This window comes from Sminthopsis crassicaudata, chromosome 2 (genome assembly GCF_048593235.1).
Source record: "Sminthopsis crassicaudata isolate SCR6 chromosome 2, ASM4859323v1, whole genome shotgun sequence".
Classification (NCBI taxonomy): domain Eukaryota; kingdom Metazoa; phylum Chordata; class Mammalia; order Dasyuromorphia; family Dasyuridae; genus Sminthopsis; species Sminthopsis crassicaudata.
The window spans coordinates 593616055-593632027 of record NC_133618.1 but is presented as its reverse complement, the minus strand read 5'-3'; the positions used below and the strand labels follow the sequence as shown (position 1 = coordinate 593632027).

The window sequence follows — 15973 nt, the reverse complement described above, 5'->3', positions numbered from 1 at the left end:
TCATTTAAAATTTAAGACGATTAATTCTGTACAACTGGGTGTGTTTCTAGTGTGTTTCATTAGGGTCTATCTCTTGTTATTTTTTGGTATGTTTCATGCATGTTCCTTTTGGATCTGATAGGGCCATTTTTTTGTATAAGGCAGCATATTGTCACCTGTGGAAATTCAGCTAATACACGAGGACAGTCCTCAAAAAAGAGTTTTGAATAGTGTTAGACATCACCAGTGTAAAGTTTTGATCGATTCAATTCAACCAGAATGTATTAAGCACATGCTATGGATACCAATCATGGTGCTAGGCGCTAGAGATACAAAGACATAAGCAAAACACTTTGTGCTGTCATGAAACTTATATTCTACACCATGTGCCCAGATAAGATAGCAAGTATATACAAAGAAAATGGACCAATTCATTTCTTTCTTCATACACTAAACATTTATTAGATACCTTCTGTCAGCTGATCACTAGGAGAGACAACAGAGTTTAAATGAGCTGTTACCCTCAGGAAGCTTCTAGTCAGGCTAATAAACAGAACATGATAGGAGGCTAGACATCAATATTACACAAAACAAGAGGGTGCATTTTACAATTTTATCACAACAAAATCACCGCAAGACCACCAGGATTTATTTCTAGCAAGAAGAGAGTGTTTGCAGAACATCTTCCCGAACAGTATCTTTACTACAGAAATGATACCTGTGGAGGTAAAAATAAAAATATCAATAGGTGGCATGTTTTAGGTGAGACTCCAGATGATTTCGTTTATTGGGCTGGTCAGCCTTGGTTATGTGATTTGGCGCAATTGTTTTTTCTTTTTGTAGAAGGTTGGGTGCTATTGGGCAGTCAAAAGACCTCAGTTCAAAGCTCATCACTAAGAGCCCAGCAAATCAGCCTCCCTAGGCCCTCCTATACTCATCTGTCAAATAAGATGATTGAATTGTATGGTCTCTAAGGTCCCTTCTGAGTCTAGAACTATATATAATAAGTAATATATTATAAGTAATATATTATAAAACTCCATTAATCCATATGCCATTCATTTTGAAGTCTGTGTTAACTCACCCTCAAGTCTTCTAATCCTTCCCACTTTGGGGGAAAGAGTGCAGACATATAATTTCAATAATAGAAGCAACTCTTTTCAGGGGTTCAGACAACTGACACTATTGGAAGTTGCAGGTATCTGTTCAATTTTAATTTCCCTAATCAGTTACTGAAGGAGAAAAAAATTCCTACTTCATCTTTTAAGTCCAGTCCCAAGATAGTAGTTGTGTACCCTAGAAAGTTAGGGAGTGCACCTGATCTGTGATTTCACTGGAATAAGGAACTCCTTGATGAAGAATCTCCTTCCATCAGTGCAGGCCTCCCCCCATTCTTTGTAATTTATGGTCTTAGAGAGTTGACTAGGACAGAGTTGTCGAATTGTCTTTTTATATAATGATCCCTGCAGGCTGCAAATGGACTTAGTTTTAAATATAATATTATCTGTGCTGTATTGTATCTTATCTATTTTGTTGGGGCAGCTACAGTACCAGGTATGGAATCAGGAAATTTCATCTTCCTGAGTTCAAATGCAACCTTAAGTACATATTAGCTGTGTCACCCTAGCCAAGTCACGTAACTCTGTCTCCATTTCCACATCTATAAAATGAGCTAGAGAAGGAAATGGCAAACCACTCCAGTATTTGCCAAGAAAATCTCAAATGAGATCATGAAGAGTCAGACAGGATTAATCAATAACATATCTATGCTGTTAAATATTTCCCAATAGCATTTGAGTCTGCTTTGAGTCCCACTAAGGAGAGTTATGGACTGGCCACACGATTAATTCCTCTGACCAAGAATACATGAGTTGTACAGAGTCACATAACCCATTATGGATAAGATGTAAGATTTGAACTCAGCTCTGAGGCTTGCTATCTATCTGTTGTCGTTTTTCCTCTACTGGATTGATGTTAAAGCCCCAAGAAGTAGATTTTGGTGTTGGATACAATACTGAGTTAGACCAAAGTAGGCTGAAATTGACCAATTGGTAGTAATTAATCCCCATGGGAACATCATTGTAAATTGATGAACTTCTCTTTAAAATCCTTTTTCACATAATATAATATAGGGCCACTGAGAATGGATATTGGTTTTTTTATGGACACTTCATTTTCAAGTAAATTTGTAGTTATATTAGTTTACAATTTATGTTTTCTTGAATATAATCTTTCATGACAATCTCCCACTTCCATGCCTTTGCATTTGTAGTCTTTCATGCTGGAACGTACTCCCTCCTTACATCTAGTTCTTGGATTCCTTGATTTCCTTCAAAGCTTGGATCAACAACTGAGTTTTATATAAAGCTTTTTTTGAGCTTCCTGTCCTCTACCCTGACCCAATTGCTAGTGTTTCCCAAATCATTCTGCATTTATTTCCTATATATTCTTCTTTAAACTAAAAAAATGAACAAGCATTGGTTTTTCCTCTCACTTCCCTACCCCTGTTGCCCAAAAAGAATAAAAGAAAAACAAAATCCTCACATCAAATATGCTTAGTTAAGCAAAAAAAAAATATTCCCACATTGGCCATATGTATACAAATGGGACCAGGTCTGTTTTATTCCTCCCTCTATATTTCCAGCATTCAGTCCAGAACCTGGCTCAGGGAGAATACTTCATAAATGCTTATTGATTGATTGACTCTGAGAGGAGTTCACAGTCATCGTGGATAACAGGCTAGCATTGGAGTGCTGAAGAGATGGATTCTTTTTCTGCCATTGCCATATTCTAGATGTGGGAAAGTGAGCAAAGCCTTAAACCTCTTAATATCCCAGGCAACTCTCTTATACTTAGTTATACACAAGTGGCCAATGAGCATTATTGTAGCGAGCTGTCGTCTCCAAAAGCTGCTGGATCGCTCTCTGGGAAGAGATCTGCTGTGTCTACTCAAATCTCTCAGACAGATTCTTCTTCCTGTAGTGAACCATTGTCTCCAGGCAGTTGCTGTTAACTCTTGTCCTTAGAAGTGACTTCCCTTCCTGCAGAGAGCCCCGTCAGGCCTGATGTAATGCAGAGAGTCTTCCTTCTTGAATCCTGGCTCTGAATCTCCTCCAGCTCTTATCCTTCTCCAGGCCGATCTGCTCTCCAGGCCCAATATTGTGTCTTTTATCCTCCCAGAGAATGGGCGTGGGATAATGCAAGGGCTTCTGGGAAGAACCACTTCAGTCAATGGGCTTGCTCCTTCTATCAAGTCAACCTGAGTTCTCACCTTGTAATTGTCCAACCTGAATTCTCACCTTGTCACTATCCAGACAACCTCAGTTCTCACTTAGTAATCCTAACATCTCCCCCTTTAATTTGATTTAGAACATAGGACAGTCATGACCTTGAAACATAAATCCATCAATATGGGAAGTATTACAGATAATTACATAAATTACATAAGCACATAGTAACATAGTAATGTAACACATGCTAGAAGTATATAACATAATTATAATCAAATAATCATAAATTGAAAATTTATAAATGTCCATAAGTCCATTGTCCATTAGTCTCATCTTGTGTGAGGAAGTCCAATGATTCCTGCTGGTTTTTAAAGTTCTTTAACAGTCTTCTTATTATCCATGCTCTTTCAGTGTCAGATGTTTCTTAGATCTTCTCCTTTATTTTGAGGTCTTTCTCTTTTTCTGTCTCTCTCTGATGGACAAGGCGAATATGACTCTTTGGCACCCATCTGATTCCTTCTCCTGCTGAAGAAATACAAGCAAACCCTCTCTCCCAGGCAGTTAACCTATCTAATTTCCTTCTATTTACCACTTTCTAAATCTCTTCTCATCATCTGACAATTACATTGGAGTTGTTTGCACTGGGCACAGCCCTGTTGGTTTAAAAGGCCTGTATTCTCCCCAAGTGTAATCCATTTTTTCAATCTGATTGGCTTTTGACTCACTTATCAGGTAATCCCTTTCTGCCATGTGATTGCTTTTCTGCTGGTTGATTAAATCAGAGTCCTGGCCTTCTAAAGGTTCTTTGGGTGTAACATCAGCTGCCATCATGCCCCAAGTTTTTTTTTGCCTGGGGCCCTGGATCTGGGCCCCTCATCCCATTTCCCTGAATTATTCTACACTCTGATGCCCAATGGAATCCTCTGTTGCATTTTGGACATGGGGTTTTAGGTCTTCTTTCACCCTGTCTTCTCACTGTATCTCCATACCTACACTGAGCTCTTAGATGCCCAATTTTTCCACATTGAAAACATCGCCGAGTTTCTCTAGAAGGCCCTTGCCAGGAGGGACCCTGTCTTTCCACATTCATCATTGTCCGGGTGTAAAAAGCATTTGTTCCCACTGTAGCACAGCGTCTTATGATCTCCTCTAAAGGAGCATCTTTGTCTAATCCCCATATAATTCTTTTGCAAATCTCATTGGCATTTTCCTTAGCCAGATGTCTGGTCATTATTTCTGTAGCTGAATTTTCTCCAATAGTTCTTTTGACAGCAGTTTGCAAACGTCCCACAAAATCTGCAAAAGGTTCATTGGGACCTTGCTGTATTTTAGTGAAAGCCTCTCCACGATCTTTCTGTCCAGGAAGGACACCCCAAGCTTTTATTGCAGCCTTAGCAATTTGCTCATATATTGTCATGGTATAATTAATCTGTTCCGAATTCTCTCCATACTGACCTTCACCAGCTAAGTGCTCAAAAGTGAATTGTGTGTTAACTCCTATTTCCAAATTGCATCTGACTTGAATTTTACATAATTCATGAAATTCCGCAAGCCATAATAAATTTTCTCCAGGTTCCAGGCATATCCTTGCTATGGATTTCCAATCATTTGGGGTTAGGACTTCATAAGACAAACCATCTAGTAACATTTTGACATAAGCTGATGTAGTCCCATAAAGGGTACAACCTTTTTTCAAATCCTTAATTTTATTCAAATCTAAAGGTGCATATCTTCTCATTTTATGACCTACAGAATCAATATTTTCAATCACAGGATATGCATGTATAAAATCACTTATATCCTGTCCTTCTCTCTTAGCTTTAACCAATGCTTTTTCTAATCTTGTCATAGGCTTAGGCTGCTTCACAGGCAATTCTGTTTGTGTTTCTGCCTCTTCCTCTCCTCCTTCTTGCTCCACCCATGAAGGGTTAATTGAGGGAGGAGATGGGAGGTGCTCCTGTTGCTCAGAATTGTACTTAACTTCATTGTTATCTGATTCATCCTTTTCACCTAGTTTAGTTGACACTTCCCCATTTTGCTCCTTCATCTCTTCCTTTAGAATAACATTGTTTAAAGCCAATTGGATTACATTGTATATATGAATTGTATCTTTGGAAATTGAGTTTGGCCTGGAATTGTAGTGTTCACCTAATTGCTTTCCTACTAATTCCCATTCATCTGGATCCAATTCTTCTTCCAGAGAAAAAGAAGGACATATAACCTTCACAGTTCTTAAAAGTTCAGTAATCTCCTCTAAAATTATAATCAATCCTTGGCTTTTCATAACCTTGATGATGCTCTCTAAACATTTTCCTTGAACAGAAGGTGTTTGCCCCATTTCAGCTATAAGAGATTCCTGGTTTAGTCCTTAACAAGTTCCTTATTTATCTATTAGCACACTCACTTAATCTTTAACAAAGTTTCCTCGTTACTCACGGTTCTGGGTCAGAGAGACTGAGATCTGGATGGGAGGCTTTTCCACTGGAATCAGGACCGTATCTGTCCCTGTTCGGGCGCCAAATTGCGAAGGTCTGGTCTAGCTCCTCTTGTCAGGATAAGCAAAAGTCCTTGCCCCACGTGTGGACGCCAATTGTAGCGAGCTGTCGTCTCCAAAAGCTGCTGGATCGCTCTCTGGGAAGAGATCTGCTGTGTCTACTCAAATCTCTCAGACAGATTCTTCTTCCTGTAGTGAACCATTGTCTCCAGGCAGTTGCTGTTAACTCTTGTCCTTAGAAGTGACTTCCCTTCCTGCAGAGAGCCCCGTCAGGCCTGATGTAATGCAGAGAGTCTTCCTTCTTGAATCCTGGCTCTGAATCTCCTCCAGCTCTTATCCTTCTCCAGGCCGATCTGCTCTCCAGGCCCAATATTGTGTCTTTTATCCTCCCAGAGAATGGGCGTGGGATAATGCAAGGGCTTCTGGGAAGAACCACTTCAGTCAATGGGCTTGCTCCTTCTATCAAGTCAACCTGAGTTCTCACCTTGTAATTGTCCAACCTGAATTCTCACCTTGTCACTATCCAGACAACCTCAGTTCTCACTTAGTAATCCTAACACATTAGAGTTTCCACTCAGCTTCTCTTATAAGATGAGACACATCTTTCCCCAAAATAACAAGCCAATCTATAATTCAAACTTTCTCCGACATCAGATCTCCAGTTATTCACCATAAGTCATGTTTCGTCATAAATATCTTCTTCCTACTACTTTCACTGACATTGATCAAGCTCATAGAATTTACCCTAATAATTGATAAATGATGCTATAGTTGAGCACCCAAAAATGATCAATATAGATCTGCTTAAGAAAGATGTGGAGTCAGAACACCTGAAAAATTCTATTCTAATTACAGTTCTTCACTGAATTTCTCTAGGATTCAGTCTACCTATCTAAAAAAGTGAAAGAATCAGAATAGACGAATTCATAGGACCCTTCCCCTTCAATGAGAATAATTAATTATTTTGCCTTGTGGGGACTTTATATTCCCTTTATTTCCCCCTCACCTGCTATTTCTTTCTAAGATCAATTTAAAGAGGATTGGTGTTTCCCAGAGGAAGAATTTTGTCCTTCAGGGCCAGGCTCATGATTCATCTCATATTCTCAAATGCTATGATCTTTCATATCTTTCCATCAAATACTTTTAAATAATGAATAATCATATGATGATCCTTGGAATTGGTGTCACTGCCTTTCCAGTGGTACTTCCTAAAAATTTTCTGTAGCATTTATCAGGTGAAAATTCACTCTGGTCTAGCCTCATGACTGATCTTTTTTGAAGCTGCTACTTCTTGCTTTTACCTAACAGCTTATGGTCTTAATGAATTGTCATTTGATTTCCAAAACAAGAAAGAAAACAGATAAATATACTTGGTCAAGGAGTAAACTTTGAATTGAGAGAGTCATGAATTTGAATCCTGACTGTCATTTATTGACTGGCTAAGCAAATGAGTTAAACTCTCTGGATCTTAGCTTCCTCATCTATAAAATAAGTCCTAAAATTATTGCTTTACCTACCTCACAAGTTTTTGTGAAGAAAAAATTGTATAATTTAGATATTTAATTTAATAAACTTAATAAAATTTTAAATTAAAAACATAATTTAAATAACAATCATTATTATATCCAGAATGTACATACTCTGTTCCATCTTCACCAGTTTGCACTGTGATCTTTGAAGCACCCAATTTGGGCCAGAAGAGGTTGATCACATTGTTGTACCAAAGGAATTTAACCTGTTCCACTTTCCCCACATTGATGTCAACATCAATCTCCTTCTTATGACTCGCACCTGGTCTCAGGGTTCCCCTTAAAGTGGAGAAGCAAGGAAAGATCATGTTAATGAACTATGAGATTAGGAAAACTGGAAATTTACTCCCTTCCCAAAATCACAAGAAATGGCTAACTTTACAGTATTTATAAATTGGTGTTGGGTATGTTTTGAATAATTTTAGAACACCAAAAGCATGTTCTCTTACAACACAGCTTGGAAAATGATGGGAAGCTACTTTATCCACTGCCTGTCTCTCTCTCTGATATTTGGTTGATGCTTGAAGAGTGCATTAACACTTTAAGGAACCAACATCCATCAAAGGCAGCCTACAGATACACAATTATCCATTTAAAAAAATATGCCACAGATCATTCTAGAGTCATTTGTATGGCAACAAAGTTGTGGCCAGAAATTTTTTTTTAAAAAGTAGAATGTTGACTTCATTCAAAAATAAAAATGTAAATTGAATAAAAATATAGATTTTTTTTGCTTATAATACATGAATGTTCCACTTTAAGAAAAATCCAATATTCCTATATAAGAAGTTTCAAAATAAGTAAATTAGAAAGTATTCATTCTAAAAGAATTAACTCCAGGACTTCCCTACTATACACTGAAAAAAATCTCTTCTCTTTAACAAACTTTGTCTTAATCTTTAAAAGGAAAGGATTGGACTAGAACATGGGTTCTTTAAATACTTTTTGTCATGAATCTCTTTAATAATCTGGTGAAACTGATGGTCCCTTTTTCAGAAAAAAAAAGTTTTAAATACATTTTAATGCAGAAAATTACAAGGGAAAGAATTGTATTGAAATAATTTTTTTTAACATTTTAAACTTTCAAAAATTGTACTATTTGTTTCATGGGATGGTTGTTAGAAAAATAAACCCCACATAAAGCAATCAATTAATAATTGTTCAAATAAATGACAACATATTAAACATTTTAAATTAATTTTTTAAACATTTTAAAATAATTTCAACAATGCCTGGTTGAGAATATCTTTACAAGATGAAGCCACAGTTTCTTTTCTTACAGGTATTATTAAATCAGACCAAATCAAATCATTGCACATTCAGTGGGGCTGGAAGATAGAGGTGGGAAGACAGTTGGAGAATTGTACAGTTGGGAGGTGGAAGGTGGGGATAAGATGTATAGATGTGATTGAGATTGAGTCAAAGATTTTCCACCTTCTAGAAGACTTCAAAGAGTTGAATCACAATTATTCAGGGAGCAAAAAGTATGGAAGACTCCCAGGGAAAAAGTACCCAAGACCATTCTGAAGTTAATACCTGCAAAAGATTCCTGTAGACTCTCACTAAGTGTTAGTGGTTCTACCCTTCTGGTTCTAATTATCTGCAATCATCACTTTTCTGAATTGTTTCTTTATTTCTAAGACAAGGTGCATTTGGACCAGATGACATCTTCTCTCTCTGAAATTCAATGGTGCTATTTTTAAAAATTATTTAAAAATTAATTTATATGTAATCTTTCAAGAACATTTCTACTGTGCAAAGTACTTAACCATTCTGGGCCTCAGTTTATAAAAAATTGGAAAAGAATGACTTAATGTGTAGGAAAAAGGACTATTTTACTAGAATATTCAACTTACTTGAAAATATCATATTGTTTTGAAACACCATTGCTTCCATACATAGCAATCCTGATATACCCACTCAGTTTTTTTTTCCCGGAGAGTGTGACTGATACTCTGTATCTCCAACCTGCTCAAAAGAAAATTATGTTTAAGATGTTGAAAAGAATACTTGTAGCATGCTTCTTGTTTCTTGAGTTATATAGGGCTCTGACCCATGAGTCAATAGATATTTATGTATGGATGGATTTTCTATTGATCTATTAGGAAAAGATCTATAACAGTCGGATCATAATGATGAACTACTTCATTTCATTACCTTTCTATATCACCAGTGTAAAGTTAAGCCAGTAAAAAAAGATGGGTTGGAAAAAATTAAGTTTACTTTTGAGGATTATAAAAAGTGACATAATAAACAAAAAGGAAACTCACGAGTAAAGTTACCACTCTCTCCAGTGTTCAGGAAAAATGTTTGCCCCAATGCATTTGTTTTTCCCTTAAACTGGTCAGCATAGTGACCCATCCTTGGGCAGCCTTCTGCTGGACAAGGGAAACACGCATCCTGCTCAATAAAAAGAAATTAATTAGTCTATGAAATGTAATATATTCAGTCATTTATTTGAATATTTGGTAATTACTTGGTCTATGTGGGGGTTGTTTTCCTAACAACCATCCCATGAAATAAATAGTACAAGTAATATCAGCCTCATTTTATAGGTGGGGATACAAAAGCAAAGAAGGCTTTAGGTAACTGCCTCAAGGTCGCATAAAACAGCATTTAAAATCCTTTTCTCTCTGGCACACTTTATGGACCAATAGCATGTCTATATCACTGCCCTTATCCAGAAAATGGAAAAAAATAAGAGTACCTAACTCAGGGTACTGGGATTTGGGGGAGAATCAAATAAGATAATATACGTAAACATTTGGCAAAACCCAAAGTGATTGCTGATAAATGTCCCACTATTTGTTTCTCACTGTTATTTAGCAGTCTGCTTTCTGTTCTTCCTGTTCTTCCCCATCTTCCTTCCCTCCCCCCACTCTGACCTATATTTCCAGTTGACCTCCATGGGATAGGATTATATGTTTTCAACTAGATGATAAAGTCCATTAGAAAAAGGATTTGCCTTATGCTTCCCTTACATCCTTCATAGTGCTTCATACAATACTAGACCCAATAGCCATTCTAATAATCAATATAGATGCACTTATTAAGTGCCAGGTATTTGTCAGTACCATGATAGCTTCTTGGAATATAAATATCATAAATACCCTTTGACTCATTAGATAGATGACTTATGTTGACATTATCATATATACACCAAAACATACCCATACACACACATACATACATACATACACACACACACACACACACACACACACACACACACACACACACACACCAGCATGGCCAAGTAGAATCAGCCATAGTTTGAAAGAAATAAGAATATCAGACTTGAAGCTATGTCATATAGGGAATAGTTGAAAAAACAAGTATGTTTATTTTGAACAAGAAAAACTTAGGGTAGCAGCATGATTCCTGTACTAAAATGTATAAAAAAGCTATGGAATAGAGGAGAGATTTGACTGATTCTACTTAACTTTTAAGGGTACCACTAGAAAAAGTGAGTGTAATTTATAGGCAGGCAAATTAGAATAAACAAAAAAGTATTTTTTTAAGAAGCAAAGCTATCCAGAAATAGAATACATTGCCACTGGAAAACTTTCCAGTCCCTGAAGGCATCTTTCAGGACCATTGTTGAAGCATTTCCTGCATTGCATAAAAAGCTGGACTACAGAGTCTCTAAAATTAGTTCTAACTCAAACTTCTATGATTCTGTGAAAATCAAATTCAGGAAATGGAAAAATGTGCATCTTTCATGTAATTCTCTTTCCAGTCTTTCAAAAATAAATGTTAAAAATCACTTTTAAAGTTGACTCCCACCATGTTGTCAGAGATGACTTTGATAAGGGAGGTAGATCTGTGACCTTTGACTGAGTTTTTTTTCTCCCTCTGCCACAAAATTAGGAATTCTGGTTCTAGGGCAAAGTTAGTAAGGTAGAGGGTGGTGATAGTACAAAGAACAGTTAGGTATGTTCAGATATAGTAAGGATAGTGTGTCAATGATTCCTATATCTCACCTTGGACCTGTTTAGTTCTAGTTATGAGTCAGTAGAAATAGCTAGGTGGCTCAGGAGATAGAGAGCTGGTCCTGGAGTCAGGAAGATCTGAATTCTAATCCTCCATTATGTATCAAGTTCTTTGAGTTCTTGTCTTATGATTACATGCTTTTGAAGTTTTCCCATGCAATTCTTCTGTTTCCATCAATCAAGATGATGGACTCAATGAGTGGATGATAATTTATATCTCTTTTGTTTTATTTTATCCTATTTTCTTTTTTGTTGTTGAGACTTGTCTTGACTTGTGATTTCATTAAAGAGGGAAGGATGTATTCCGTAAGCTAGTGTATTTCAGAAACAGGCCTTGAACCCAAGTCTTTCAAAACTGGACCTATAGCTTAACTTTTACAGAAAACCCATCATAATTCCTGTTAATTATTTCCTATTTGTTCTATATATAGATTGCTTTGTATATGTATATTTATATGTTTTCTCCTCCATTAGCTTGTTAGCTCCTTGAGGACAGGGACTTGTCTTGCTTTTTTGATATCCCCAGCACTTAGCATTTTGCCTAGCACAGAGTAGGGATTTAATAAATATTTATTAATTGTTTAACCTAAGTCCAACTCATAATTCTGACTTCTGTTCTTTGGTAGAACAAAATTATGTTCTGTGATGATGTTGTATCTTGAGGTTAAAACTCATATTTTGATTACTTACCGAATTGAAAACCTCATAGGAACTGCAAGGGTAACCAAGAAAGCCGTCGGGATGGAGGATGCTACTGGCATAATATTTATAGCTTCGCAAGTGATTGCAAGCTACAAAATCGCGTGTTCCTGTGGAGACAAACTGCAATTAAACTCAGCAAGAATGCTGTTTCATTTTTCCATTAAGGTATCTGACCAAGGCAGTTAGAGTTTGATATTTTGCTTGTTTGTTTTTGTACTTTGAATTATTTACACAATTCCTAGGTCAATGTCAGGATTTTTACATATGTTGTAATAATTTTAAATTACAGGAGTTTTTTCCAATTCCTTTACATTCAAGTGTATTTGCAAGAATTCTTCACCATTACTTAAAGAATCCGTAACTATTTCTACCCTCCCATAACTTGAATTCAAGCTGTGCCTACTCAAAGCTAAAATCACCACTTGAAAAATAAAAAACAGACATCAAATCGGTTGTTTTGTCTACATGACAGCAAACAACTGGTTTGATTGATTTTTCTACTACTAAGTCGACTGATTTGACCAATATTTTGATGTTTGGTACATACAATTGCAGTTTAGGAAATTCATTCATTCAACAAATATTATCAAGCATCTATTATGGAGAAAGCTTTGGAAGAGATAAACAGATGTGACAAGTGAACAGCTAATTAAGAAGATGATATCCAAGAATGAGATCTGGATTTCTCTAGCATGGCTAAAAAAATAGAGGCATGACAAATTCCTGGCTAGAGACAGAGGACACCCAGAAGAGACTGAGAATGTAGTTTCTTAGAATCATGCAAATATAAGAAAAAAAGTGGGGGTTAATGTGAAAAGAAAGGAAGAATAAAAGGAGGAGGAAAATGAGAAAGAGAAGAGAAAATTGTATACCTTATGAAATGATTTGGGTAAAGATTCAATGACATGAAACCATGCCATTGCTGTGTCTATATAGCTTTTTTTTCCCCTTTTTTTGGTGAGGTAATTGGAGTTAAGTGATGTTAGTGAGTGTTAAATGTCTGAGGCTGGATTTGAACTCAGCTCCTCTTGACTTCAGGGCCAGTGATCTAGCCACTGTACCATCTCACTGCTCCTGATAGATTTATATCTCAAAGATGTTGAAAGAAAGGAAGGAAGGAAGGAAGGAAGGAAGGAAGGAAGGAAGGAAGGAAGGAAGGAAGGAAGGAAGGAAGGAAGGAAGGAAGGAAGGAAGGAAGGAAGGAAGGAGAGGAAGGAAGGAGAGGAAGGAAGGAAGGAAGGAGAGGAAGGAAGGAGAGGAAGGAAGGAAGGAGAGGAAGGAAGGAGAGGAAGGAAGGAGAGGAAGGAAGGAAGGAAGGAAGGAAGGAAGGAAGGAAGGAAGGAAGGAAGGAAGGAAGGAGAGGAAGGAAGGAGAGGAAGGAAGGAAGGAGAGGAAGGAAGGAAGAAAGAAAGGAAGGAAGAAAGAAAGAAAGAAAGGAAGAAAGAAAGAAAGAAAGAAAGAAAGAAAGAAAGAAAGAAAGAAAGAAAGAAAGAAAGAAAGGAAAGAAGAAAGAAAGAAAGAAAGAAAGAAAGAAAGAAAGAAAGAAAGAAAGAAAGAAAGAAAGAAAGAAAGAAAGAAAGAAAGAAAGAAAGAAAGAAAGAAAGAAAGAAAGAAAGAAAGAAAGAAAGAAAGAAAGAAAGAAAGAAAGAAAGAAAGAAAGAAAGAAAGAAAGAAAGAAAGAAAGAAAGAAAGAAAGAAAGGAAGGAAGGAAGGAAGGAAGGAAGAAAGAAAGAAAGAAAGAAAGAAAAGAAAGAAAGAAAGAAAGAAAAGAAAGAAAGAAAGAAAGAAAGAAAGAAAGAAAGAAAGAAAGAAAGAAGAAAGAAGAAAAGGAGAGGAAGGAAGTAAAGAGAGGAGAAGAAGAAAGGAGAGGGGAAGGAAGTAAAGAAGGGAAAGAGAGAAAAAAAGAAAAGAGAAAGAAAGGGAGGGAAGGAGCGAGGAAGTGATGGAAGGAAGGAAGGAAGGAAGGAAGGAAGGAAGGAAGGAAGAAAGGAAGGAAGGAAGGAAGGAAGGAAGGAAGGAAGGAAGGAAGGAAGGAAGGAAGGAAAGAAGGAAGGAAGGAAGGAAGGAGGAATACATGCACATGTATAACCTATATCTGTTTGCTTACCATTTCAGGGAAAGAGGAAAAAGGGACAGAATGTAGAACTAAAATATTCTTAAAAGTGCCAGTAAATTTAATGATATAGGTAAAGTAAAATATGTAATGGGCTATAAGAAAATCAAGAAACTAGACAAGGAAGGAAGGAAGGAAGGAAGGAAGGAAGGAAGGAAGGAAGGAAGGAAGGAAGGAAGGAAGGAAGGAAGGAAGGAAGGAAGGAAGGAAGGAAGGAAGGAGGGAGAGGAAAAGAACCTATCTGTATTTGTAGCAGCTCTTTTTTGTAGTGGTTAAGAATTGGAAATCAAAGAGGTGCCTATCAATTAGGATATGGCTAAACAAAGCTGTGGTTTATCATTGTTGTTTTTTATTTATTTGGGTTTTTTTTGTTTATTTTTAACACACATTGCTTTATGAATCATGTTGGGAGAGAAAAATCAGAACAAAAGGGAAAAACCATGGGAGAGATGAAAACACCAGAAAAAAGAAGTGAACATAGCAGGTGTTGATTTACATTCAGTCTACTTAATTCTTTTTCTGGATGCAGATGGCATTTTCTATCCAAAGTCTATTGGGATTGCTTTGAATCGCTGAATCACTGAGAAGAACCAAATCTTTCATAGTTGATCTTCACACATTCTTACTGTTATTGTGTACAATTGTTATTGTATACAATGTTTTCCTATTTCTGCTTGTTTCACTCAGCATCAGTTCATGTAAATCTTTTCAGGCTTTCTAAAATCAACTTGTTCATCATTTTCATAGAACAAAAATATTCCATTACCTTCATATCTGTGGAATATGATTGTAATGAGATATTATTGTGCTACAAGAATAACAAACAGAATGACTTTGAAAAACCTGGAAAAACTTACATGAACTAATGTATAATGAAGTGAATAGAAACAAGAGAACATTGTACACAGTAAAGGTGATATTGTTCAAGGAAGAACTGTGGATGATCCAGCTATTCTCATCAATACAATGTTCCAAGACAATCCCAAAGGATTAATGATGAAGCATATTCTCTTACCCCAGAGAGGGTCTAAAACATGTTATTTTTGACTTTCTTTGTTTTTCTTTTATTCAAGTCTTCTTGTACAAAATGACTAATATTTAAATGTTTTACATAATTGCACCTGTATAACCTATATCTGATTGCTTACCATTTCAGGAAGAGAGGAAAAAGGGACAGAATATAGAACTAAAATATTTTTAAAAGTGCAGGTAAATTCAATGATATAGGTAAAGTGTGGAATGGGCTATTATTATAAGAAAATCAAGAAACTAGCCATAGGAGATGGAATTTTAGAAGCTTTGGATTATAGGTTACTCCTGCTAGCTCTATTATGAACAGCTTGCCTAAAATACTTATAAATTTCACATCCGTAAGAAGAGGGTTGGCCAATAGCCTAAAAACTTCTAGAACTTTTTTTTTGTATTTCAGGAAAAAAACAAAAAACCACTTATAAGTAGAATCACCATAACCACTGCCATAATTTAAAATTTCTGTTACTTTTTTTCAATCAAATTCCAGTTATTAAAATTATTTTCTAATTTTTTGTCACTTAGAATTTTAGAGATGAAAGATATCTTAGAAATTGTGAAAAAGACACCTTAGAGCTTAAATAGTTAGATCCCCTCATTTTATAAAAAGGGAGAAAAGCCAAGGAAATAAATAACCTGCCAAAGGACAATCTAGTAGTAAGGAGCAGAGGCAGTCAGATATCAGAATCTGCAACATATGTGGGAAGCAAGAGAGGCACATTTAGATGGCAGTTGATCTGAAAAAGATATGGGGCTTCTAGTGGAATACAAGTTAAAAATGAGTTAATATGATGCTAAATGAAGTGAGTAGAACTATGAAAACGTTGTATATGGCAACAACAAGATATGTGATGATCAATTGTGATTGGACGAGGCTCTTTTCAACAATGAGATGATTCGGGCCA

At 36.3% G+C, this 15973-nt stretch overlaps 1 protein-coding gene across 1 annotated transcript in view; it reads right to left on the bottom strand.

Annotated features, from left to right (window-relative positions):
• Positions 1-413: 413 nt before the first annotated feature.
• The window catches only part of LOC141553751 (pancreatic lipase-related protein 2-like), a 33551-nt gene continuing 17991 nt past the window's right edge, over positions 414-15973 (bottom strand). Inside the window, exons 9-13 of the mRNA XM_074285238.1 lie at positions 11915-12033; positions 9503-9632; positions 9089-9200; positions 7344-7511; positions 414-697 (exon numbers count right to left, since the gene is read on the bottom strand). Coding sequence (XP_074141339.1) covers positions 634-697; positions 7344-7511; positions 9089-9200; positions 9503-9632; positions 11915-12033 — 593 coding nt within the window. The 3' untranslated portion in view covers positions 414-633. The remainder of the gene's footprint in view (positions 698-7343; positions 7512-9088; positions 9201-9502; positions 9633-11914; positions 12034-15973) is intronic.